Source organism: Macaca thibetana, chromosome 3 (assembly GCF_024542745.1).
Source record: "Macaca thibetana thibetana isolate TM-01 chromosome 3, ASM2454274v1, whole genome shotgun sequence".
NCBI classification, from domain to species: domain Eukaryota; kingdom Metazoa; phylum Chordata; class Mammalia; order Primates; family Cercopithecidae; genus Macaca; species Macaca thibetana.
The window spans coordinates 87,890,041-87,915,699 of NC_065580.1; the positions used below are offsets into that span (position 1 = coordinate 87,890,041).

Below are 25,659 nucleotides of genomic sequence, written 5' to 3' on the forward strand. Positions count from 1 at the left end.
CGGGGCTACGCTGGATCTGGGCGGGGCGGGGCCGGTGAGGGGTCGGGGGTGCTTGTGCTATTCAGCCGGTGCGCGCGGCGGCGGGAGGCAGCGGCTGGGGAGTCCCCTCGACGCTCTGTTCCGAGAGCGTGCCCCGGACCGCCAGCTCAGACCAGGGGCAGCTGTGTAGCCGAACGTAAGCTAGGAGCAGCCGGGACTGGTGGCTGGCCCCCGAGCTCCGCAGGCGGGAAGCACCCAGGATTTGGGAAGTCCCGGGAGCAACGCGGCGGCGCCTCCCTCACCCAAGGGGCCGCGGCTACGGTCACGGAGCGCGGCGGCACCGTGAGCGACCCAGGCCAGGATTCTAAATAGACGGCCCAGGCTCCTCCTCTGCCCGGGCCGCCTCACCTGCGGGTATTGCCGCGCCGCCTCCGCCGGTGTAGACGGCACCTGCGCCGCCTCGCTCGCGGGTCTCCGCCCCTTGCCCCCCCTTTCGGCGCCAGGCCCGGGCAGCTCACCTGGACTGGCGCGGGCTGCGGGAGCCTGCGGTAGCCGAGGCGCGGAGGCGCAGCGCCCACGCCACTGTCTGGAGAGGACGCAGGTGGAGCGGGCGCGGCTTCGCGGAACCCGGCGCCTGCCGCCGCCGTCGTCCCGGCAGACACCAGGTCCCGGGGACCCGGCCGCCAGTGCCCGGGGAGTAGCCGCCGCCGTCGGCTGGGCACCATGAACAGCAGCAGCGCCAACATCACCTACGCCAGTCGCAAGCGGCGGAAGCCGGTGCAGAAAACGTGAGTGTCCCGAGCGCGTCCTCATCGCGGGGGCTGGGCGCACAGGCACGCGGGTGCGGGAGGCAGCCCCACCCCGCCCCCAAATCCCTGCGATCCTGGGGATTAGGTTCATTCCCGGCACTGCCCGTGGAATCGAGGTTTGGAGGCCGGTCGGGAGACCGAGGACTTGAATTCTCGCGTTTTCAATGATTGCATTTTAAAAATTGTCCTTCCACCCATCCTCTTCCCCCGCACCGGTGCATACACACCCTCTCACATTTGTAACTTTGTTCTCTCTGATTTGGTCCTGATTTGTTGACAGCTCTGATCTGCCTTGGGCTAATGGATTAGTTAGTATAAACCTGTCTTGAAATCTCCTTCCACTTTTAATATCCGCATGCGTTAGGTTAGAGGACAGTCTTAATTCTCATTCTTGGTAGAGTTTGGTAGGGCGAGATGTTTTAAAGAGCTAAACACGTGCTGACTTTTACTAAGGGGCTGAGTGCCTCTAAAGGTACTTTTTGGTCCCCACCTACTGGCTTTCTGTTGCGCTCTTATTTACTTATTTGGCAGCAGTTTTGTAGCGCTCATCGTGACCATATCGGTAAAGTGGATAGACGTGGTAGCAGGTGGGAGTGGATGCAACGGACAGGATACGGTGGAGGATTTGTATTCTTCAGACATCTTTTTCGGAAGCTTGCTTATCACTTTTGGGGTGGCTTTAGAGTCTGTAACATAAAAGATTTAGAACTGCATTTGAGAGGGGTTTTCATTCTTAACATTTACCTCTAATTATTTTCCCCTTCAAAGTTTTGTTCTAATTGAGTGCGTACAAACTTGCTTTTGTCGTTGTCAGTTGATTTTGGTGGAATATTTGTGTGAGATGGCAAATACTTTATTTTCTTTTGTGTCAGAAAAAAGTATCCGTGCTGGAAACTTTTCCTGTTGTGTGGTGGTTGTATTCATGTGTTTGTTCCAATTTTTTTATTTCTAGTTTTATCTCTGAGTTACTTTACCTGCATGTTTTTCAAGTTTTCGTAAACAATTTTAAGAACTCTTAAACGTCCTCTCAGACCAAATCAGAAGTGTGCATTTTGCTTAGACTCCAGCTGTCACTAATGGGAACCAGAAAAATAACACTTTAAGATTTACATTTAAAACCAGTTATTGGTTTAAAGTTTCATTCTAAAATTTTAGTTTCCTTTCAGAATTTCAGTTATCATAGTTCTTCAGAACTAGACTTGTGAATTGGCATTAACAGAGGATAATAATCTGTAAATAGACTGATTAAAATATGGAAGTTTTATGGTAGAGTGTGTTTTAAGGGAATGTTGTCAAACCAGCAGTTTTCTACCTTGGCAGTTTGAGACATCGGTTTATAATACTTTTAATTTTGTAGAATGATTTCTTATATTAAAGTATGTTTGTCTTATTTGACATTGTCCTTCATGGTTAAAGTTGGGAGGCATCACAAATGTCTGTTCTATGTGTTTATTAATGCAATAATATACTTAGCATCATATATAATAGGGACGTCATAGGTTTTATGTGTATAGTGAGAAAACAGGAAGCTTTCCCTGATGTGTTTTTAAGATACTGGGTTTCAGTTAGGGTGTTATAAAAGGACCTGGGTGGCTTTGTAAACAAAAACAAATGCCATAATTTTGTATTCATTATACAGTTTAACATTTATGGATTTTAGTTACTTTGCGTAAAATGTACTTTTTATTAGATTATCCTAATATACTTTCTTAGTCTTTAATATGCTTGTATTAATTTCTTACAATATAACAAAAGTATTTTTCCCATTCACCCACATTTTGTTTTGTTAGCATAGATGTTTATCAGATCTCTACTGAGCACCATATATTGCTTCTAATCATACAAATGCCTTAAATATCACCAGCTTCCTCTGTAAGAAAAGGCTAGTGCTGGTATTTTCTTTATCAAGTGAAAGTGTTTATATAAATTGTTTTTACCTGAATGAAAAATTGTTAACTTTATAATGCAGTAAATCAAAGTTTATTTTAGAAATGAAGTCATTAAACTTGATATTAAATTTGAGTTTTAAAATTAAACTACTAGTCTGTGACCTAATGAGCCCTAAAACCTGCCAACATTGGGGAAAATAGATCTTGTTTTGAGCTGAAAATGCTATCCAGACCTACTTAACTTTGACCTCTTAAATGAGAGCCATTTTATGTTATTTACAGATAAAATATGCTGTAGCATAATTACAGGACTGTTTAAAAAGACAACTATTTAAATATAAATTTTATGGTATATGTTTATTTTATATTACAGATATATATTATATATATATATTCCATAAAATTTTGGACTAAAGTAGTTGACAATTTTAACCTGAAGCTCTTTCAGTCTTGAGATGAATTTATTAAGAAAAATCAACCCCCCCTAGTGGCGGCTCTCACGTTGAAAATTATCTTTATTAGTAGGAAATACATTTTAAATGTGTTCAATTTAATCCCACTGAAATATCTTGAACATAGTAGACTCTCAATAAATGTTTCCTTTCTTTTGGGAGTAATGAAAGTTGGGAAATTAAAGGCTCTGAAGCAACTTTACATCTAATTCATGTTCCTACTTTAAAGAAGAAAATATCAAAGATAACCTTCATTATAGAATCTACTTTAACTTTCCTTAGACTGTTGCCCCATACTTAGTAACCCTATTCAGAAAAAGAGAACAAATACTGTGTTTATTTTATTCTCTTTGGAAACGAAAGTGTTTGTTTATTTTGTCTCATGAAGATAGTCAAAAAGGCCATTATAGAATTAAATAGAATGTTTTTCCCTAGTGATAATTTTGGATATATTTTTGTATTTTTAAGGTTTTAATCATAAAGAATAAGTTGTAATGGATTTCAGCTTACCTATACATAGAAAGTTAGCACTGTATGTTGGCAAATAATAGGTGTTGAGAAAAGGGGATCTACACTTTAAAATGATACCAGCTGTAGTGGTGATTAAGCCATCATGAAGTGTCAGAACTGAAAGTCACTTCTGAGCCTTAGCTGATCCTTCTTTAAAATGCATACTGATAAAAACTTTTACTTCTATTAACGTATTAATAATAATATATAAAAGCATTTTCTGTCTTGCTATTCATTCTTTTTAAATGTCATGAATTTCATACATGTAATACTGAATTGTATTACTTACATAATATTCATTAAATGTTTTATATACATTTATGGTGCTGTTTTTAAAATAGCATCTAAAATAAAAGAATGGGTATTTTCATTTACACAATTATTTCTCCATCATTTTTCTTTCAAATAGCTTGATTTAGGTAGCATACACATAGTAGTTATGGACACTTGCTTGTTAGGACTATGAAATGAAGTAAGTGAAAGTATTTAGTTATAGATGACACTAAATGGCAAAAAGAGGAAGCAGGTATAAATTGAAAGCACTGGATCTAAACTAAAAAATGAGGTCTAGTTTCTTCACTGTTATAGATCTGGGCAAGTTTCTCAACCAATAAAGCAGGACAGTCAGCACCTGTACTGCTACTCTCACAACTAAAACGGAACAAAAAATATATATAAACTGTGAAGACTGCTAAAGATATAAATGAAACAGAAACATAAATTCTATTCTTTTAGCTTACATTATCACAGAACAATCAATTCTCCCGTGAAACAGTAAGAGGCAGTATATGATTATGTTCTCAATTACGGCTACAGCTGAAATGTGCTACTTCACTGGTGAATAAATTTACATAGTACGTGCTTACTCATGTATTTAATTAAGACAGTTACTTAGAAGTAAATACCATACAAATCTTTTACAACAGTACCTTTCTACTTCCACGCTTCTTTTAAAATTGCTATTTTGCTAGTGGCTTAACATAACAAAAAATGACTGTTTATTAGCACTTATTCTGATAAAAGCGTGCCCAGTTCTTTACATCATTTTCTTCATTTTTCTAATAGTACCAAAGAAAGGTAGTAGGATTTAAGTTTATACATAGGGAACTGAGATTCAAATTCAGAGTTGCTCAGGTAATGAAAAAGAGTTTGGATATTGGATCCCAGGTCTTTTGGCTTCAAAGCTTGTGTTCTTACTGACTTGCGTTCGTACTATCCAGGTGAACAGATTCAGTGATGCATGCAGTACAGCCATATCCTAGGGATTTTCACTGTTTCTGCTCGGATAGTGTTACAGCTGAAATAAATTGTGATTTCCCATACATAATTTGTACTTGCTTATCTGCATACTTGTGTTTTACGTCCTTTCATCTTAGAGTCTTTTCTCCTGTCTTACAGATTTGCTGCCTGCCACCCTTCCCCTTTGAAATGTTGTTTGTTTTTAAAGACGGCATAATACTCTGTTGTGCTAATATTCTGTAATTTATTTAACTGTTTTTGTTTTGGGAGGAAATTTTATGCCCAACCATTTAATACTTTAATATTTCAGAGAATACCCTTGGGACATGTAAATTTTTATGCAAATTCATTTTTTAAGGACAAAATTCCTGTAACGGAATTTTAGTAAAGTATGTGTTGTTTTAAGGTTGAACCAAATTGTACACTCCAAGAGGTAGTGTCAGATTAAGAAAAATTTGCTAATTACATTCCCATCATCAATCTGGGGATGTGACTATATCCTTGCATTTTTGCTTAAAAAGTATTATTGTCACTTTCATAGGCAAAAGTGTGGTTGGTAATTAAAGTTATATGTTGGGATCATGGTTGTGTATAGGAGAAGCACTTACATTAGCAGATTTTCTACTTAGGTTGTCCTTTACATATTCGTTTGTTTTGTCTTACATTTTTCAGTCGTCTTTTAGTTTGTTCTTCTTACTTCTTTCTATTGAAATATTGTTTTAAAATGTATTCCTATTAAATAACACTGGCAGACTTCAAAAGTCAATTATATATGTGGCACATCTTAACTATAGCATGTTAGACCTTATCTTTTGATGTCTTACTGTGGTAGTTAGGGATTTTAGCCCTCTCTTGTCTCTCCTTAACCTTTTTCACCTTCCCCCATCCTCCCAATATGTTTTATCACAATTTTAGATTACATACACATTAGCGTTGTATTATTTTTGACTGTATGGTGTTTACTGTTGAGCTAAGTAATATACTGTGATTACATTTTCCTTCCTGTTCTATGCTATTATTGATTTCTTTTCTACCATCTTCCTGTTTATTTGCGTCTGCGTTTAGCTGTCTCTTAGGTTCATTGGAGTCACAGTTTGTGTTTCTGGCTCCTGCTTTTCTTGTTTTGGTGTGATTTTCTGGAAGAGAAGGGTAATTGCAGAAAGCTAGGTATTCTACCGTCACGGAAACAGAAGTGTCTTGCCTGTATTTAAGACCTGATTTAGATGCCACATCTCCATGAACTCTTTTACAGCACCTGTGTTACTGAGCAATATATTATGCTTGATTTTGCCATGTTATAAAATATATTTCCTCCTAGTAGGAAAAAGAATGTCTTTAAAGATAAGACTAATATTTGGCTTTGAAGCTACGAGAGCTTCCCAGTATAGTACCATGCACATAGTACATATTTGAGATGTGCTAATTTAACAATTAACTACCACTTAAAATTTTTTTGGAATGTTTTAGTGATTCTGGTAAGGTAGATACATTTTATGTGGGTTTAAGGGGAAATAAAAACGTGTATTTGCATAGAAGAAGGGGGAAAGGGAAACAATGAGTTTTTCAGGATTATGGAACTTATAGTGGTTTCTAGGCCATATTTCATTTTCCTGATTTTCCCTGCTAATGTCTTGTGCTAGAAACTATGCTGTTTATATTTCATCATCTCTCCTCAGGTATAGCAAACAAAAGGGAAAGGAAAGAACTCATCACAATTATAGGGCAGCAGCAGGAGGGTGGCAGACGACTTCTGACTCATTAAAAGTGGCTTCCAGCCAGAATTCTCAGAAGTTTTTGTAGATGTTTTTGACTCATATAGGGAAATAAAATATCCAGCTGTGTTCAGCCTAATAGTGAAGTTGGGATCTATTTGTGCTATGTGTCCCCTCCATTACATTAAGTATGTAGTTTATGATTGTAAATATTTGAAATTTATATTCAGAGATAAATACGGATGCACTGAAGCTGGGGGAAGGAAATGAAGAATGAATGGGGTTAAGAGTTGGGCTTTATTGGGTGTAGGTAGTATGGTAGGGGGATTTTATTGAGGAATACTTCAGATTTCCTAGCTGTTGGATGGAGAGTAACACCATAGTTAGTGCTGAGAAGTGGGTGCCCAACTCCTGGGGAATGTGAATGGAAGGGCAGTCAGGTACAGGTACTGGAAATAAAGATAAACAAGTTATGGGTAAGTAGACCAAAGCAGTAAGAGTAGATTAAATCACCCTGAGGAAAAATCCGATAGAGCAAACTCAGTACTGTAAGAGGTAATCTCTTGTTAAAAAATGTCATTTTAATCTCATAGGATTACTGAAACCATATCTTTGCATGTCATTTTGAGGTTTTATAACAAATATTATATAAAACAGTTATATTTATGATTAAACTTGTTTAATTTTTTCAGCTTTACTTCAAACACTGGCTACAAATGATGAACCTTATAGACATTTTTGATGGAGATCTTAAAAGACTTTCAAGATAGCATTCAAACTGGCATTGGGCATACTGTTGGGTCTGTTACCGCCATCAGTTAAGGCTTGCAGGGCTTCTAAACAGAAGCGTGGCATGCAGTCAGCTAGAGTCTTGATTTCATAACAATTTTGGTTACAGATTGGGACAAGATTTTTGAGGTAAAGGTTTCAAAAAATAATAAGTTGCTCCTTTGCCTGACCAACATCATACGGTCTATTTCAGGAGATATTTGAACTCTAGAGCTCCCAAGTCCAATCTTACAGGGATGTTTATTTATATTTCAAACAGCCTTTTCCTTAAATAATGGTTAGCAGTGTCCTTTGGTATTGATTCGAAGACAATACAAAAGTAAAAATATTAGCATAATCCAAGTCAAGTGTAGTTAATGTAAGATTACTTTCTATTTTTAATTGTTCTGTATATGTTCAAGATGTATGGATAGATATTAAATATTTTCACAAAATCTGTACATTTCTCACAAAATCAGTGAAAAAGTGGGTCAAATGCATTACCTTTGTTAGCTTTAACAATCTGGCATTTTAAAAGCTTCAAATCCAGTACATTTGAATTGTTAAGTTCACTGGGTACTTCTCAGCCCTGACCTTAATTCCTCTGTGTATTTGACTTTCTTCTATGACCTCCAAAATATTCTACCCTGGTTCTTTTCCTGTCTATCATTTCTCCTCTGTGTCTACACCTCTTCCATAGCCCTATACCTAAGTGTTGGTATTACTGAGGTCTATCCTCAAGTCACTTTTTCCTTTTCTGGTACAGCTCTCATTAGGAAATGTAGTTGTTTTTCCAAGCTACAAATCGCAGAACCATTTGCAACCTCTCCTCACTCAATGGTTTCCTCTTCCTTACTTCCTATACCGAGTTAGTTTAGTTCAGTGAACATTTGAGTCTGGCTTAAATCTCTCTTCAAGCCAGTCCTTTCCTAACCTCACTGTCACTGCCTTTGGTCAGGTTGTAATCATTTCTTTTCTTGGCACTTTTGGTCAGCAAACATTAATTGAGAATCCACTCTGTGTCAAGCACTATGCTAGGCATTAAGGATACAAAAATGATTCAAGCTTATGTAGAAATAAGGGTGTTAGGCAAACAAGCATAAGCAATTAGGTTACTTGACAATGGAAATTTGCTCTCATATTAAATACTTTATAAGACACGTAGTAATACATTAGAAATGTAGACAATTTTGCATTATGAAAAGCAAGCCTCAGAAGCTAGTGTGAGGTTGAATATTGTAAAGAGCCAGCACAAGATAGGCAGCAGTACCACATGAAGGGATACCTTTATGTTACTACTGGTTTTCCCTATATCATAGCATCTTGCCTTGTTTCAGTGTTTGTGTTACTTTCTTCTCTCCAGTGTTTCATAATCATTACTGGAAAGCTACCAAGAGTGCAGGACTGGATTATATACACATTTTCTATTTATGTGAAATTGTTTTTATGGAATATTCCTTAATGGAAGCATTGTATAAGGCATTTGTATAAGAAGTCAAATGGGGCAGAGTTGCTAATCCATTGTGAGGTTGGTCAGGGAGGACTTCATGAAAGTGATGTACTTGAGCGGGGACTTGAACCGGATGGAACATAACAAGGAGGTTGTATGAAAGCACCAAACCACATGTTGTAACTGTAAGTAATTTCTTAGCTCTGGGGTAGAATAGACAAAAATGGCTTTGACTAGAATAAATGAAGCCAGAGGGGTAGATGAAGCTAGAAAGATCATGAAGGATTTTGCGTGCCAAGCTAAGGAACATGGACAGTTCAGAGCTACTGAAGGATTTTAATCAGAGGAGTGACATAGTCAGATTTATGTTTTAGAAAGAAGTTTCTGGCATCCCAGAATCCTAACTTCAGCGAACCCTGCCCTGCTTTCTGTATTCTCTATCACCAGAGTCAACTTGGTAAAACACAGGCTAATCTTGTAAATCCCAGCTCAACACTTAAGAACAGATGCCTAAGTCCGATTTTCTACTGTTACTTTGCTATCTCCTCTATCTTGAACATTTTTGCATCAGACACCCACATGGCTCACTTTGTTTTACTCATGTCTGTGCTGAAACATCTCATCAGAGAGACATTCCTAGGCTGTCCAAACCAGCATCACCTCTGTCACCCCTTAGTTTCTTACTTTGCTTTATTTTTCTTCTTAGCACTCACCCGCCCTAAAAGTTGTATGTTTATTTGTTTATTTGTTTATTTCTCCATCCTCCACCTAGGATGTAAGCTCCATAACAACAGGAGCTTTTGTATATTTTGTTCACCTGTAAGTGTTCTGTACTGGGCACTTGATAGGTGTTCAATATTTGTTGAAAGAATGTGGCCCCAACCACCTTTCTTCATTTCTCTCTTTCTCCCTGTGTTTCTGCCTTCAGATGGGGGAATTCTCACAGTTCACCAATGCTTAGTTATGCCTCCTCCTGAAATCCTGTCCCTCCCTCAAGATCCATCTCAGATACCACCTTTTCTGTAAAATCTTTTTTCAAGCAGTTCCTGCTTCTGCTTAGCTCCCATAGCACTTTTTGAATATTTAGGAGAAAAGTGTTTACCTGGGCTGTCCAGGATGTGATGGATATAAATAAATACTTGTTAGCAGTTATTAATTAACCAGTAGAGAATTACACAATGAGGTACACAAGCATTATAGGCAAAGTTTGAAATTCAGTTGGTTAAGTGGAGAAATGCAGTAATTAGGTGTGACTCGAAATTTGTTTATAAATGCAGTATCGTTAGGGGAAGATAGCTAGGGGAACCATCACAAATTTCTATTATATACACAGTTGTACAAACAATCTGGAGATGGTATCTGTCAATACATACACACACACACACACACACACACACACACACACGCGCACATCATTTTACCGATGTATTACCTTTTTTGTAGAAATATTTACTTTTCATCTTCTTTCTGCCTAAAGTATTACTTCTCCACATACATCATTGAAAAGAAATTATCTAGAAATGTTTCGATTGGGTCATATTAATAGCACTATGCCCAGGCCAATTTCTCCTTTCTAAAAGCTGATATAATTCCATTTGAATTGTCAAAAATGTCTTTGTCATAAGAAAATGCTGGATAATGACTTTTCTGGCTAACAGGAAGGTATAGAGGTATAAGGTATAAATTAATTTGGTTTTCCAATTCAGCATGGGTATCTGATGATCCTTAAATTCACTTTAAGTGATTAATGTCTGCTGTGAAATCCTGGCTAGGGTCTTTGTGTGAAGTTGTTCCACTTCTCATTTCTGAACTCATGTTCCTCTTTGACCCATGAGTGTCTTTCTTCTCAGGTGAATATCATGCTAAATTGTTTAGGGTTTCATTGAATTTTCTAATTGAGACACAAGCTATGAAAGCTAATAATTAAGTAGAATTATTGTCTACATGTAAAAGCAAAAATTGCCAGTAATCACCATTAACCTCTAATATTTGCCAACAAGAAATGTAAATAGCAAAAGTCAAATTTATTCTTCTTTTAATATTTGAGGACCACATTAGATGGCTAGAGGACCATCTGCAGGTGCCAGAGGGGCTTTGGGACATTATCTCTAATGAGTTGAAAGTAAATAAATACAGGAAGCTGGTGATATGAAGATACATACTTTATTTAGGGTTGTCCCTGTTTATTGACAACATCAATGATGCTGAGATGCTTCCTGTGGAAGATAGCAAAAGGAGTATGGTTTTCATATAATTCATCACAAATATCTCTTTTTTTTTTTTTTTTTTTTTTTTACCAAACAATGGCTAATGCATTTGAGAGGGGGAAACAAATCCCAGTAGATCTGTTAATTGGGAATCACTATACTACAAATGCATGAAGTATAAGCAAACATTTTCCTATGATGAGTTCATAAGCTTTTTAATGAAATATTAGGAAGAATTTAACCCATTCCCTTGTTTTTCTTAAGATGCGAAAGGAAGATTTTAGAAAGACTTATGTAAACTTTAAGTAGACTTTAAAAGTTTGTTGTGTTAGAGAAATATTTGAAATGTTATAATGCAATACAAATTTTTGCTTTATATTTTTTAAAGGATTTTTAATGATATTTTGTTTGTTTTTCAGAGTAAAGCCAATCCCGGCTGAAGGAATCAAGTCAAATCCTTCCAAGCGGCATAGAGACCGACTTAATACAGAGTTGGACCGTTTGGCTAGCCTGCTGCCTTTCCCACAAGATGTAATTAATAAGTTGGACAAACTTTCAGTTCTTAGGCTCAGTGTCAGTTACCTGAGAGCCAAGAGCTTCTTTGATGGTAAGACAGAAGGTTTAATTTGTCTATGATAACTTATAAAAAATACTTGTATTAAATATAGCTGTTTCTGTGTTAATAACTATAAAAATTAGCTATATTTGGAAAATTTATTGCTGTATAGTAAAACTTCAGTGGCAAAGCCAGATTTAGAAGTCTTTATTTATTTATTTATTTATTTATTTTGAGAGAGAGTCTCACTCTGTTGCCCAGGCTGGAGTGCAGTGGTGTGATCTCAGCTCGCTGCAAGCTCTGCCTCCCAGGTTCACACACATTCTCCTGCCTCAGCCTCCCAAGTAGCTGGAACTACAGGTGCCCACCACCACGCCCAGCTAATTTTTTGTATTTTTAGTAGAGATGGGGTTTCACCATTTTAGCCAGGATGGTCTCGATTTCCTGACTTCGTGATCTGCCCGCTCTGGCCTCCCAAAGTGCTGGAATTACAGGCGTGAGCCGTGCCCGGCTGCCAGATTTATGAGTCTTAAAATCAATTTTCCAGTTCTATTCACCCAACAGATGCAACCACTGAAATGATGCATGGTATCATTCTTTGAAAATCATGTATTTAGAAGTTACGCTCAAATTGATTATGTCCAATTCCAGTTTCCCTTCTACTTCAATATTTAAAAGTCTGTCTTTTAAAAATAGAAATAAAAAAAGGATAAAACACCATCTTGCTAGATTTTCTGTGTTTTCATAGATATCTCATTTTATTTATCCCTCCAAAGTTATGTATGTTTCTAATCTTTTTTTTTTTTTTTTTCTGAGGTGGACTTTCACTCTTGTTGCCCAGGCTGGAGTGCAATGGCACGATCTTGGCTCACTGCAACCTCCAACTCCCGGGTTCAAGCGATTCTCCTGCCTCAGCCTCCCGAGTAGCTGGGTTTACAGGCACCCACCACCACGCCCGGCTAATTTTTTGTATTTTTATTAGAGACGGGGGTTCGCTCTGTTGGCCGGGCTGCTCTCAAACTCCTGACCTCAGGTGATCTGCCCATCTCAGCCTCCCAAAGTGCTGGGATTACAGGTGTAAGCCACTGTACCTGGCCTATTTCTAATCTTTTACATTAATTGTAGACTGACTGCAAGATATATAATTAAAACATGTTTTTCACTAGAAAGAATATTTGAAAGAGTCAATAGAATTTCATTCATTATCTGTTGTGTCACTGAAAACTGTCATTAACCAAACTAGGTAGCATCCCTATAGCTCAGTTTCCTCAGCAGTAAAGGTTAGGATTTTGACCTAGGTGGCTGGATGATATTTGTTAGCTTTAAATTGCAATGGAAGTTTTTGTTTGCAAATGATGTTTCAGTGTATTTTCTCATGTAAAATTTATTTATGATTTCTCTTTTATCTGTCTAGAAGGCAGAAATAGATTTTTTTAAGGAAATGGTCTTTTTAAAATGTTGTATAATTTTACTAACCATAGCAAGTTAATGGTAAAATCTCAGTGGGCTATGTCAGTTAGTGCTTCTCATATATTAATGTGCTTACAAATCACATAGGAATCTTAAGATGCAGATTCTTGTTCAGTAGCTTTAGGTGTGTCCCTAGATTTTGCTTGTCTAACAAGCTTCGAGATTATGCTGATCCTGCTATTCTGGGTCACTAGGAAGTGCCTAGACAACATGTTTATTGATATTTGAATTGGTAATTTGTGTTTAGAATACTGCAACAGTTAATTTCCCTTTAGATTTATGTTTACATAATGTGATGTGTTTAGTCTGAGCATCTTTTTATTTATTTGCTTGCTTGCCTGCCTGCCTGTCTGTGTGTTCTTTCTTTTGGACAAAAGCTATTTAGTTTAACAGTTGTGGTCTGGGCAATATACAGATTTGAGGATAGTGATTTCAGGAAAGATTATGTATTTCAAAGTTTCATAGTACACAAATTTTCTCTGACCTATATAAAAAGCGTTTGAATTTTCAGTTGCCTCTATACCAAACCCTTCATCTTGGGAGAAGAGTTATGAAGTATTCAGTGATGTGTCTGTAAGTATGTGTTTATTAGCTGTAGTCATTTAGCTGATATAGTTGGAACTAGAACTCAGGTTTCTAGATTCCTTATGTTGTTTTTCCTGACCAAATAATACCTATATTTTTCTCTGGCAACCGTTGCATAGCAAAGCACTAAGGATTTTTTCCTAGATCTGTGGTTCTTAAAAGTGTAGTACCCAGACAGGCAGCAACAGCATCACTTGGGAACTTGCTAGAAATGCTAATTATTGGGTCCAACCGTAGACCTATGTAATCTAAGGTGTAGGACCCTTGGTGGTAGGGCTAGATGCATGTTGAAGTTTAGGAGCCACTGCTGTAGATTGTAACTTCAGGCCTCCTCCCAGCTTCACGGAATGCTGTCCTAATCCCTAGCATTTACTCACATGCTGTGCTTAGTGCTTGACCATGTGGTGGCGTTCTATGATGTATAAGACGTGGTTGCCACCCTTAGAGACTCTGGAGTCTAGAAGCCAAGGAGGCATTATTCCCTGACTCTGATAAAGGTTTATTGACTTGAGTCATTTTACCTTTCCATTTCTTGTTCCTTTATAATGGGGAATCAAATTATATATGTTAAAAAGAAAAAAAATGTGTAGGTTTTTCTTCTGTTTAGAAGTAGTATGTGTGTATCTAGGCAGATACATACAAATGTGTGTATGAACACACATAAACAGATATATTTCTATATTTAATGTCTGTATTATGTATGTGTGTTCATGTATATATACACACAAACACATACATGATTGGCTATGTGTCCTATTAGTCAATGCCTCCAGTAAAGGAGATCTCAGAGTCTATCTTATAAAGAATGCCATAGTTTAACACAGGGTTCATCATGAAATTGTTAAAAACTTTTTCTCAGTTCTTCATTAATGAGTTTGTCTATTTTTTATTCTGGTTGAGTGTATTTGACAGTAGGATCTTATTACCTATTTGCATGATTCCTTCATCAACTACGTTATCTTTAACGTTTCTTTTCAAACTGCATTGCGCATAAGAATTACCTAGAAAGTTTTGTAAAATGCAAATTCGAAGGCATGCCCCTGCTGATAACAAGTAAGTTCTATGTAAAACCCAAGAATCAGTATTTTAACAAGCATGTTACGGAGTCTGAGGCAGTGATTTAGCCTAGCCTTGATTATGCCCTAAACAAGTTAATTTTTTTTCTTTGCCTTCAGAATGACAAATGCAAACATATAAAATTTAAAGAAGTCTGTAAATATTTTTGCTTGGATTTTAGTGGTGTACATTCAGCCTAAGCAGTTTCTTAGATTGTTTGATGCAGAAACATACAGTTAGATGGAAAATGAAAATTATCAGGTTTTTTTTTTAATGCCCAAATTTCCTCCAGACTACCAGTGGTCTGGAAAGGCAATGCAACATTTCAGAGCACACAGAGAATGAAATTATAAGGGTAACCCGTATTAACTGAAAAAATGGTAGATGCAAACGAAGAGACTTGAAACAGGCTAACAATGATTAGGATTTTTGTGTGCAGTTGGACCCACTCTCCCACTATTAGGGAAACAGTATAGCGAAGCGAAGGGAAGCTCAAAGTGAATAACAGGATGCAAACAGGGGGTGTGTAAATTCCTGCGGAAAGAACAATATAAACGAGTAATCATACAATCTGGTTAGAAAGGAAACTCAAGTTTTACTGTAACAATAGATATTTTTCCAAGAAAATACATCTATTTATTGCAAGTTTAAATAATCCAACTTGGATGGATCTTCTTAAAGTTTGGAACCATGACTGTACTGCTGCTGCTGTCTGAAAAGCAACACTGAAGTTTTAAGTACTATATTAATATTTATCCATTTCTAATTAATTAAAACATTTTAAAATATAATTTAAAAATACTTGAACAAGGCTTAGTAATTTTTCAGTTATTATAAAGTTGAAAATAGTTTATTTGACATGATTTAAGCATTAAATTTAAATATATTATCTCTGAGATGGAGGGTATTTTAAAAATTTAAATAACTTAATGATTACAATCAATAGTAGTTTATTAATAGAGACTAGGATTTAGGTGGTTACAATCTAATCTTTGAAACTGGTTGATGTGAAGAGAAAGGATTGTTTCCTCCCATATTATGTCTCTCAGAATTGTTAAACAGTGTACACTGGGTTTGTTGACCAATCTAATCAGCATCGTAATGTTTCATTCTTAATTTCAACATATATTTAATACAATTTTTAATGAGATTTCCTTACTATTTTTTTTGAAAGGCCCATTATTATGTAAATATTTTGGTCAAATTATTCTGTTTTTATACAGCTACCCCAAAATTAAGAATCTGGGAATGACTGCTCTCTCTTTTCTGTTTACATGCAAACACCTAATGAGCCTGACAAAATGGAGCTTAGGGATCTGAGTATCTGGTTTCAAAGTCTTGCATTTGCAGCTGTCATAGGGAATAGTATTCTTCTAGTTATTTTCAAAACAAGGTAATGTTAGGGAAAATCTAAGTCTTGAATCATTATACATGCTTAAAATAATCATCATTTTATAAAAATGTAGAATTATTTACATGTTAAAATATTTTACACTCATTAAGCCTAAAAATGCTGTGGGAAGAGAGGATGATAGTTATATTATGTGATGATCTAACATTTATTTGACCCCATTGTTTATCATGGATCTTTCTTGACTTTATTTTAAATTAAAAATTACAAGTGCTCTGTTCTTGGTCTTCCTTTTGCAGATGCTTTAACAGTTCATTCCCAGTTCATTAGGTTTTCGAAAGAGAGCTATTGTGTTTATTCATCTTCAGCTTGTGCATTTCTCCAAATTTCAGTTGTTTTGGTATCTCTCTGGACCGGAACATTATTCTTGAAAAACAAGTATATGTACATGTGTATATGCAAAGAATAAGCTTGAACAAGCAGTAAAAATGAATGTTTTATAAAATCTAATAGATTTGTATGTCTGCTTTTTCATTCATGAGAATTCTGTAATTTCATCTGCTTTGCTATAATTTTAAAATTCGCGTTATGTCAAGTAATTTACCAGTTTCAGTATCATAGTATCATAGCACATGTTATTTCTTAATTCTAGTACTATCCGAAATAGGTTTGCTTGCATAACAGTTTAGCACATTTGAAATCACCAAATAAAGTATTTGTTGAATTTGATTTGCCCATGGCATTATCCATCTTACATGGTGATTTAACTGTTGTCTTTTTTCCTAATTCACATTTTTAGAACATGAAACTCTTAATTACAATATTCATAATAACTTTCATAGGTAAAACTATATAAATCTCGGTTCTTTTACAATTTTAATTTAGAGACTTTATACAATAATTATAAATACAAAGAATAATAGTGCGTTCTTATTGAATGAATATACAAATCCTGGCTCTATTTAATATTGTGACCTCTTTGGTTCAGGAATTTAATCTCTCTTTTCCTCAGATACCCCAATTTAAAGTGTAAGATTTTTTGGATTATATGAATAAACCTAATATGATAGAACTTTATATACGATACTTTTATCTCTGCTTTTGTTTGCTTTGACAAGTATTTTGAAGAACACAGTGACAAATATCTGAGATTCAAACAATCTAAACTCATTGCATCATTTATTATGTATTTTGCTGCTTTCCTGTCTCTTTTAAATTTACTGATTTAATGGGTTTCTCTTTGATCATTACCTAGTCCTGCATGACTCTAGAATCCTTGCTTATTTGGCCATGAACAGGTCTAGTTAGTCATGAATTTTTTTCTTTTTAGGGAGACTACCATTGGGCTAACATTAAAATCACCAACTTTCAGCAATTTTCCTTTTTTAGAAAATTTTCAAATACAGACATTTAAATTTCTGTAGTTAAATCTTAGGATATTTCGTGAGGGTTTGTGCTCTGGTTAATGGAAACGTACACCTTCATGTTATAGTGGTTTAGAAAATGTATTCACATATATTATTACATTAAAGTCTGTGAAGAAATATTTAGTTAGTAATATTTATGGATTATTTTTAAATCTTGCTCTTTGACAGCCTTTTGACTTTTTGATCAATGAATTTTAATGAGTAACTCAAATTCGTTTATTTGCTCATGGCTGGATATTTAGATTTTAGAGTCATTATATCGTCAGAATAACATTTTAAGCCATGAAAGTGAATAAAATATTCCAGGGGGAGAGCATGTAGAATAAGAGAAAAAGTATGAAAGATAAGATGTTTTAAGGATGAGCAGGGGTGGTAAAAAGTGAAATCTGTGGAGTATGAAAATATGCTAAGGTGATAATGAGTTGACTTCAAGATACCTTCATTTGATGTGTTCTTAAATTGGAGAGCCAGAGAGAAAACTGTACATGAAAGCGTAAACATGAAATGAAAGTGTGTACAGAAAAATAGTAACACTAGAGAAGGTGATTTCTGTTCCTTGTTTGTCCATAGAGGCTAAAAAACCATTCAGTTGTTAGTAGTGGGAGATTAAGAGGAAGACAAAATGTCTGGGCTCCATGGCTCATGCCTGTAATCTGAGCATTTTGAGAGGCCGAAGCAGGAGGACTGCTTGAATCCAGGAGTTCGAAAGCAGCCAGGACAACATAGTGAGACCTTGTCTCTACAAGAAATAAAAAATTAGCTGGGCTTGGTGGTGCACTTCTGTATCCCAGTTACTTGTAACGCTGAGGTGGGAAGATCTCTTGAGCCCAGGATGTCAAGGCTGCATTGAGCCGCGATCATGCCACTGACATTCAGGAGTGAGACTCTCACACACACCCACAAAAGACAGAGACAAGTAGTCTAATGGGATTGGTTGACATAAAGAACCTTAATGAATTGTACATACTGAATTCTTCAGGTATTTTCCAGCCTGAAATTTTCCCACACAATTGTCATTTTTACAGAACGTTCTGTTGTCAGTTGGATTTTTTTATCGTGTCTAGTTTCTGTGTTATGGAGACATTTCATCTCTTTATCTCAGCATGGTAGAGGGAGATTGTGTTTTGTGATGAAAGCACTGACAGGCAGGAGCTGTGGATGCTAGTTCAATTAACTAATCTTGTGTTTTTTGATAGATTTTAACCTCACTGTTCCACAGGGTCTTCATCTTCTCAGCATGTTTGATAATGATGCTTGCTTGCCCTGATGTGTTAGGTTTGTAGTAAATTAATCCTAAAAATGAGAGATCTGTGAAAAAAAATTTATAATTAAAATTGTTACTGTTATGGAAATCGTAGTTATTTCCTGCAGAATCCTGATATTTCACTTATTTTAATGGAGAATTTTCTTTTCTTTTTTATAATATGCATAAGGGCCTTTACAGACCTGGTATTAATATCAATTGAGAATCCCTTTGTTTAGTTAATTTCATATTTTTGATTTAGATATGGAAATTTGTTAATAAACTGTTTTTCCCCTTTTTGATATAATACATAATAATTTACTTACATATACTGTTTTCTTTTATCGAAAGTGGCACATACTCAAATCTAGATGCTTGGAAAAGCTTGCTTTGGTGAGGATACAAAATTTGGGCATTGTATGCTACTTGGTATAATGGGATACATGTCAAATTTTGTGTTATTGCGCTATGTCTTAGTCTTAAGTTAGGTGCTTCAGTTTTTGTGTTTGTAAAATTGTTGTTATTTCCCGAAGACATTCACAATAGTAACTGTGCTTAACAGCATGGAATGATAATTTTAAGAAGTATGAGGGAATTCAATCCAGAACATACGGGAGTTATTTTCTAAATCCTGAGGTTCTAAGTCTCTGTTTCTCAAAGAGTGGCACCTCATTCTCAGCATCACTGGGGAATTTGTTACCTGTGCAAACTGTAGAGCCCTATCCTAGACCTAATGAATCAGAAATTCTAGAGATGTGGCTAAGCATTATATTTGAAGCCTTCCAGGTGATTCTAATGTCTGTGAAAGTTTAAGAATCACTGTTCTCACTGAGTGTTTACATTACATTACTAAAAATGCAATTTGAATACTACTCTTGTATATATGAAAAGCTAAGTGCAACTCATTCCCCACTGAAAAGGTCAATTAACTGCTCTTGTTGGTTCCATTAATGCAGAGATTTGTCATATAGTTATAGAGGAATTGTATAAAACTGAGCGTGGACCAATGAGTAACTGGAAGAATGTATAATCTAAGGAAGTCAATTTTCATGTAAGAGTTTGGATAGAACAAACTTTTAAGGACTTTTTGAGATGGAAAATGGAATTTCCTAGATTTGCTAAAAAAGACAGTAACTCTAGTTTCTCAACCTGCAATCAATCATAAATATGTAAACTAACATTTGCATTTAAAAAAACTGAATATTCTTCCATTCTACAATGATGATTAGAAATTTGTAGGCAGAAAAGCAGTAGTCTATCAGTATAATTAGAAGGTACTAGACTATGTAGACCTAATCTCTGTTTCCTAGGAATTTAGAATATAACATAGTTTTCTTTAGTTTCTTCCCTCCTTCCCTCAAAAGAATGCTTCTTTTACAAAAGAAGCAGTGTATTGGAGTGAAACATGTATGTTTTACCAGTAGGTATGTAGAAGAAGCTCCTTTTAGGTACACTTAATATATTATTTGGAAATATCCATGATACCAGACTAAACTAAACTGGGAATGTTTCTTAAATTTAAGAAATACTGCATTACTTAACCCTTTCTAATTTATAAAAGTTTATGTGGTTGGTTGAATTTTATAAGTCATAGCATTGCTCTCCTTTATGTTTATGTCAATATGGAAATGGAATTGAATTTTCCCTGCCAAAGTAGTAAAGAGGATGGTAAATATTATGAAATATATTGAATTTATAGCAGCAGTTAGGGACTGTAAGTCTTGCTTTCCCTGGCAAGACTTTTATCCTGTCATCTATTTAAATGCAAACTATAATAACAAGATACAAAATACAGTTTACCACTATTCAGTATTCCTCATGAATTTTTTTTTCCTTGACCAATTCAAAGCATGTGATATGAAGGGATTTGGCTTTTAGGGAGCAGTGGAAATCTGAGCTTAGATGTCTAAGGAAGGAAAGTACCATATTAGGAAACATGGATATGGTTAAATGCATGTGGGAATAAAACGAGTCATCTGCAGTATGGCCATTTGATAATGCTGTGATGTATTTGCACTCTAAATTCCATCATTTTTTAGATTAAATTCTTATTTGTATTGTATGACTCCTTCATAGATTTTTCAATGAGGAAATAGTGGAAATATTTTGGTGGTTTACTATCTTAACATTCTACTGAATGTTCAGAGTTTGATTCTCTCACTTTGGGAAGTGGTACATATCCTCACTGATGGGGAGGATTTTAACAAATGCCCATTACGGTACAGCAGCTACTTTCCAGCTGGTGACTTATTTTCAGATACGACATTTTGTTTCTATAGATTGTCGTAAATTTAATTCCAGTGGTGTAATGTTTAAAGTGTCATTATGCATATAATTTATGTAACAATTTACAGTTTTGAAGTATAGTTGACCCATGAACAATGTATTAATAATAACATGAGCAGCCGATTAATGTGTATTTTGTATATGTATTATATACTGTATTCTTAAAGTAGGCTAAAAGAAAATGTTATTAAGAAAATCATAAGGAAGAGAAAATATATTTACTATTCATTAAGTGGAATGGATCATCATACAGGTCTTCATCCTCATTGTCTTCATGTTGAGTAGGCTGAGGAGGGGTTGGTCTTGCTGGCTTGGGAGTGGCAGAAGCATGTCAGTGGACTTGCATAGTTCAAACCCATGTTGTTCCAGGGTCAGCTGTACTTTCAAATGTGTCGTATAGTTATCATAGCAATCCTATTAGATACTTATTACTGCTCTCCACTTAAAGCTGATAAAATACTCAGTTGCCTCCTCAGGGGCACTTTAATTGTAAGTTTCTCATCATGGTTTGAGGGTGTATAAACTCAGCATAGACTTCGTTACCTCTGTCCTTGATTGTCAGTGATTGATCTCAGGTATTACCCTGGTATTCTACATGTTATTTTAGTCTTCACAAGAATTTGTCTCAAGAGGTAGCATTGTCCTCATTTAAAGATGAGGAAACTAAGGGCCAAACATGGTTAGCATAGTGGGCAGTGGTTATTAATAGCTCACACACTGAGGTCTGGCTACCTGAGTTTTTTTCTAAGCTCTGCCGCTTAAATCTCTATGACCCTGGGAACATTTTCTCAACCTCCCTAAGTCTCAGCTTCCTAATATATTGAAAGAACAATATCAGTCTCATAGAACTATTATGAAGATTAAATAGGATATAATATGTGGAAAGTGCTAGGTGTACAGCGTGTGCCCAGTATCACATATGATTACTAAGTAAAGTCACTCCGATGGTAGGAAGCAGCTCTTGAGATAGTGTCTCAATGTCACTTTCTTACTCATTGCTTGCTTTCTAATCACCGCGAGAATTATATACCTGAAAATGAGTAGTGTTGATAGAGCTTCTAGTAATTTTAATAAGTTAGAGGTAGTAGGCATGAGAGCAAGAAATAGAAGAAAAACTTCATGCAGGGGTAGAAATTACATAGTTTAGGCTGAGAGGCCATGGCATAAAATTAGTTTCCTAAAAAAGCACAGCAGTGTTTTTTAAATGATTTTAAAAGTCCACCCTTCTCGGACTCATCTTTGCACAATATTTACTTAAATGATTTACCAATGATTAACCTTAAACACAAGAGCAACAGAAATATTTACATATTTGTTTTTGGTAGAAACCTCCAGTAATCATTCCCACAAATGAACTTGTCACTTTTCCTACTTATGTAGTAGTTATACATATTAAATATCATTCTTCCAGCATTTGGAATTATAAGCATTGTTGTTTAGAAAGAATTTGTTCTTTTTATTTTTTTCTCTACTTCAAGTTCCTGTAATACTTTAATTAAACCCTATTCTGGTACTTAGTATTTTTTGACATTGTTTTCTAGTTATTTCCACAGCTTATATGCCCTACTTAAAGACATGATCTGACTCTAGTGTCTAATTACATTGGCTAATACCCTCAGTGCAAGCCCAAGAACAAATTATAAATTACTCTGAGATGAATGGTCTCTCTCATTGCTTAGTCGTCTTCTCAGCGATCAAGTAGTTATCTCTTAATATTTATGTTTTTCTACTGCCAATGACTCTAGGTGGAAGTAATACCAATTGTGTTGATTAAATATTAATTTTAAGAGATTTCCAGCGATAATTTAGATATATAAAATCTGACACTGCTATTGTCCATTTTTAGGCTTATTTCATAATATAAGGGTTTGGTTTTGTTGTTTTCTTTTTAAAAGCAAGTATTACTGATGCTTGGTCTAACTCTTAAATTGTGCTTCATACCAGAGCTTTTAGAAAAGTAGCAGAATATAGTTGACTCTGACATTGTATGGTTTTGTGCATTCAAGCAAATGTGGCCATTAGTAAGCAAGCAACAACATAACTTACAGAACAGAAAGGGAGAAAAGGCCATTCTCTCTTCTACCATTCTCTCTCTGTACAGATTAAACATTTCCTTTGGTCTTGATGAACTGTTAGGTCAGTTTGCCTCACTGTTTTTTGGCCTAAGGAAATCTGTTCTCTGGCCTTTTGAAGTTATATTCAGAGACTGCGCTTTTGGCTGTTTCTTGCAAAGAGATATGTTTTAACTTCTGCAAAGGCAAGAACTTGGCATGAGATTCTGGTGTGACATGTTCACTGATGATTTACCAGAAAATACACTGCAAACATGAAAGACTGCAGACAGGTTTTATATGTGGTACTCTGCTCAAACTGAGAGAAAGTCTAGTTATTAGTAAATCTCCAGTTTTTTCACTGAGCTGGATGATTTAGTCACATAAACATACGGTGAAGTATGTCTTAAGAGGACTGCCAGAGTCAGTTTTATTTAATGGTTTCTCTTATTCAAGTATCACAGGTTAAAAAAAGGTCAGAATACTTTTAGATACTTTAGAAAGTATCTAAAAGATTATACTTTATAACCAGGGAATCCATAAGCTCTGAGAAATATTTCTAGTAATTAAAGCTACTGTTTGTTGAACTACTATTGATCTGCTGTGTGTCAGAAACTTTACATATATTCTCATTACTCTTCACAACAGCCCTGCAAGATGTGCTTAAAAAATTTTTTTTAATTACCACCTCACATATTAGGAGACAGGCTCAAATAACTCCCACTTTTAGTAAATGTCAAAGGTAAGATTTGAGCCCAATTCTAACAGTTACCAATATCCACATGCTTTTAAGTGAGATAATATTTGAAAGTGCTTGGCAAAATGTTTAAGTAAGTGGTAGCTATTATTATTTCTATTCAGCTGTGCTTCCTCCCATACTATAAATATATACATAACACACACACACACACACACACACACACACACACACACACACACACAGAGTGAGGGAAAAAAAAAGAAGAAATAGCATTATAACATGCCACCTCCAATAGTAAGCATCCTATCATGCCATCAGACTTTCCTTCACATATGTAATCCACAAGCAGTTAGAAGATATAATAGAGAAGCCACTCTACAGCCGACAAGATGTAATACCTAGGAGTAAATATAAAAATGCCTGTGCACATCTTTTTTGTAGACAACTTTAAAACATTCTAGCAGGACAAAATATAGACTTAAATGCAAAAAAATGTGTGTTCTTGTATAGAATGATTCAAGATTATAAAGACATTAATTCTCCATGAGTTAATTTATAAATTTAACATGAACCTATTAAATAATAACAGTAATTAACAGTTTTTACCCAAATGCTGGACAAGAAGATTCCACACATCAGAAATACATCTCAGTAGGTGCATAGTTGCTTTTGTTCTCCTCACCACCACCAGTTCCCTGATATTTAGATAAATATATAAAAAGTTGGAGTCATTTTTATAGGTTACATTATGGAGAACTTTAATCTCCTAAGAAAGGAGGTGGGAGTGGAGAGGAGTGTTTATAACACTATTGTGCAGTTTTGAAACTCCTCAGTTTTGTGACAAAAGTCATATTGTGAACTCATCAACAATTTTTAACAATCTGTCAGCTGACAACTACTAAGTCCTTCAGTTTTGTTACTAGCATAGAATAAGGAACTACCCACTGGCAATAGGATTACTTACCTAGTATTTATTATTTACCTTGTATTACCCAATTACTAAAAATACCAGTAGATGCCAGTATTTCAAGGTGTCTTTGTTTGGTGTTCAGAAGTTTTCTATTATAGCTCTTTACTTTTGCTTACTTTTAAAATCATTATTTTTCCCTTTTTTGCATAGTTGCATTAAAATCCTCCCCTGCTGAAAGAAATGGAGGCCAGGAGAACTGTAGAGCAGCAAATTTCAGAGAAGGCCTGAACTTACAAGAAGGAGAATTCTTATTACAGGTAAATTTTCATAAATATAGTTTCTTACACTAAGGACAGTTGTAAATGGAAAATGAATTAATAAGTGTTTTAATAATTCCCAGTTTATTTGGGTTTCACTCAATGTTTTTTGTCAGTTTCATCTGAACTGCAATAGTGAATGATGCTTAATACATGAAAAAATGGAATTATAGTCATGCATCGTATAATGACGTTTCAGTTAACAACAGACCACATATAGACAGTGGTCCCGTAAGATTACACCATATTTTTTACTGTAATTTTTCTAGTTAAATATGTTTAGATACAAAAATGCTTGCCATGTGTTAAAATTGCCTACAGTATTCCGTATAGTAACATGCTGTACAGGTCTGTAACCTTGGAACAATAAGTTACATTGTATAGCGTAAGTGTATAGTAGAGTATACCATCTAGGTTTGTGTAAGTATACTCTATGATGTTCGCGTGATGATGAAAATCACCTAACCACATATGTCGCTGTTAAGTAATACATGACTGTATATGAAGGAGATTAGTTAGAGGACTGGTCCACCCCTTCTGTTGTATTAATATTTCTTCAAACAGAAAGAACTCCTAGAGTATTTTAAAGGTTCTAATTTAAGATGTTGAATTTATATATACTTTTTATGGAATGTATCTCTATTAAAATTGTTAAATGTGGCCGGGCACAGTGGCTCACGCCTGTAATCCCA

At 35.7% G+C, this 25,659-nt stretch overlaps 1 protein-coding gene across 1 annotated transcript in view; it reads left to right on the forward strand.

Annotated features, from left to right (window-relative positions):
- The first annotated feature begins 678 nt into the window (after positions 1-678).
- Positions 679-25,659, forward strand: part of AHR (aryl hydrocarbon receptor) — a 47,168-nt gene continuing 22,187 nt past the window's right edge. The window contains exons 1-3 of the mRNA XM_050783107.1: positions 679-767; positions 11,435-11,622; positions 24,861-24,967. Of these exons, the coding sequence (XP_050639064.1) occupies positions 703-767; positions 11,435-11,622; positions 24,861-24,967 (360 nt within the window). The 5' untranslated portion in view covers positions 679-702. The remainder of the gene's footprint in view (positions 768-11,434; positions 11,623-24,860; positions 24,968-25,659) is intronic.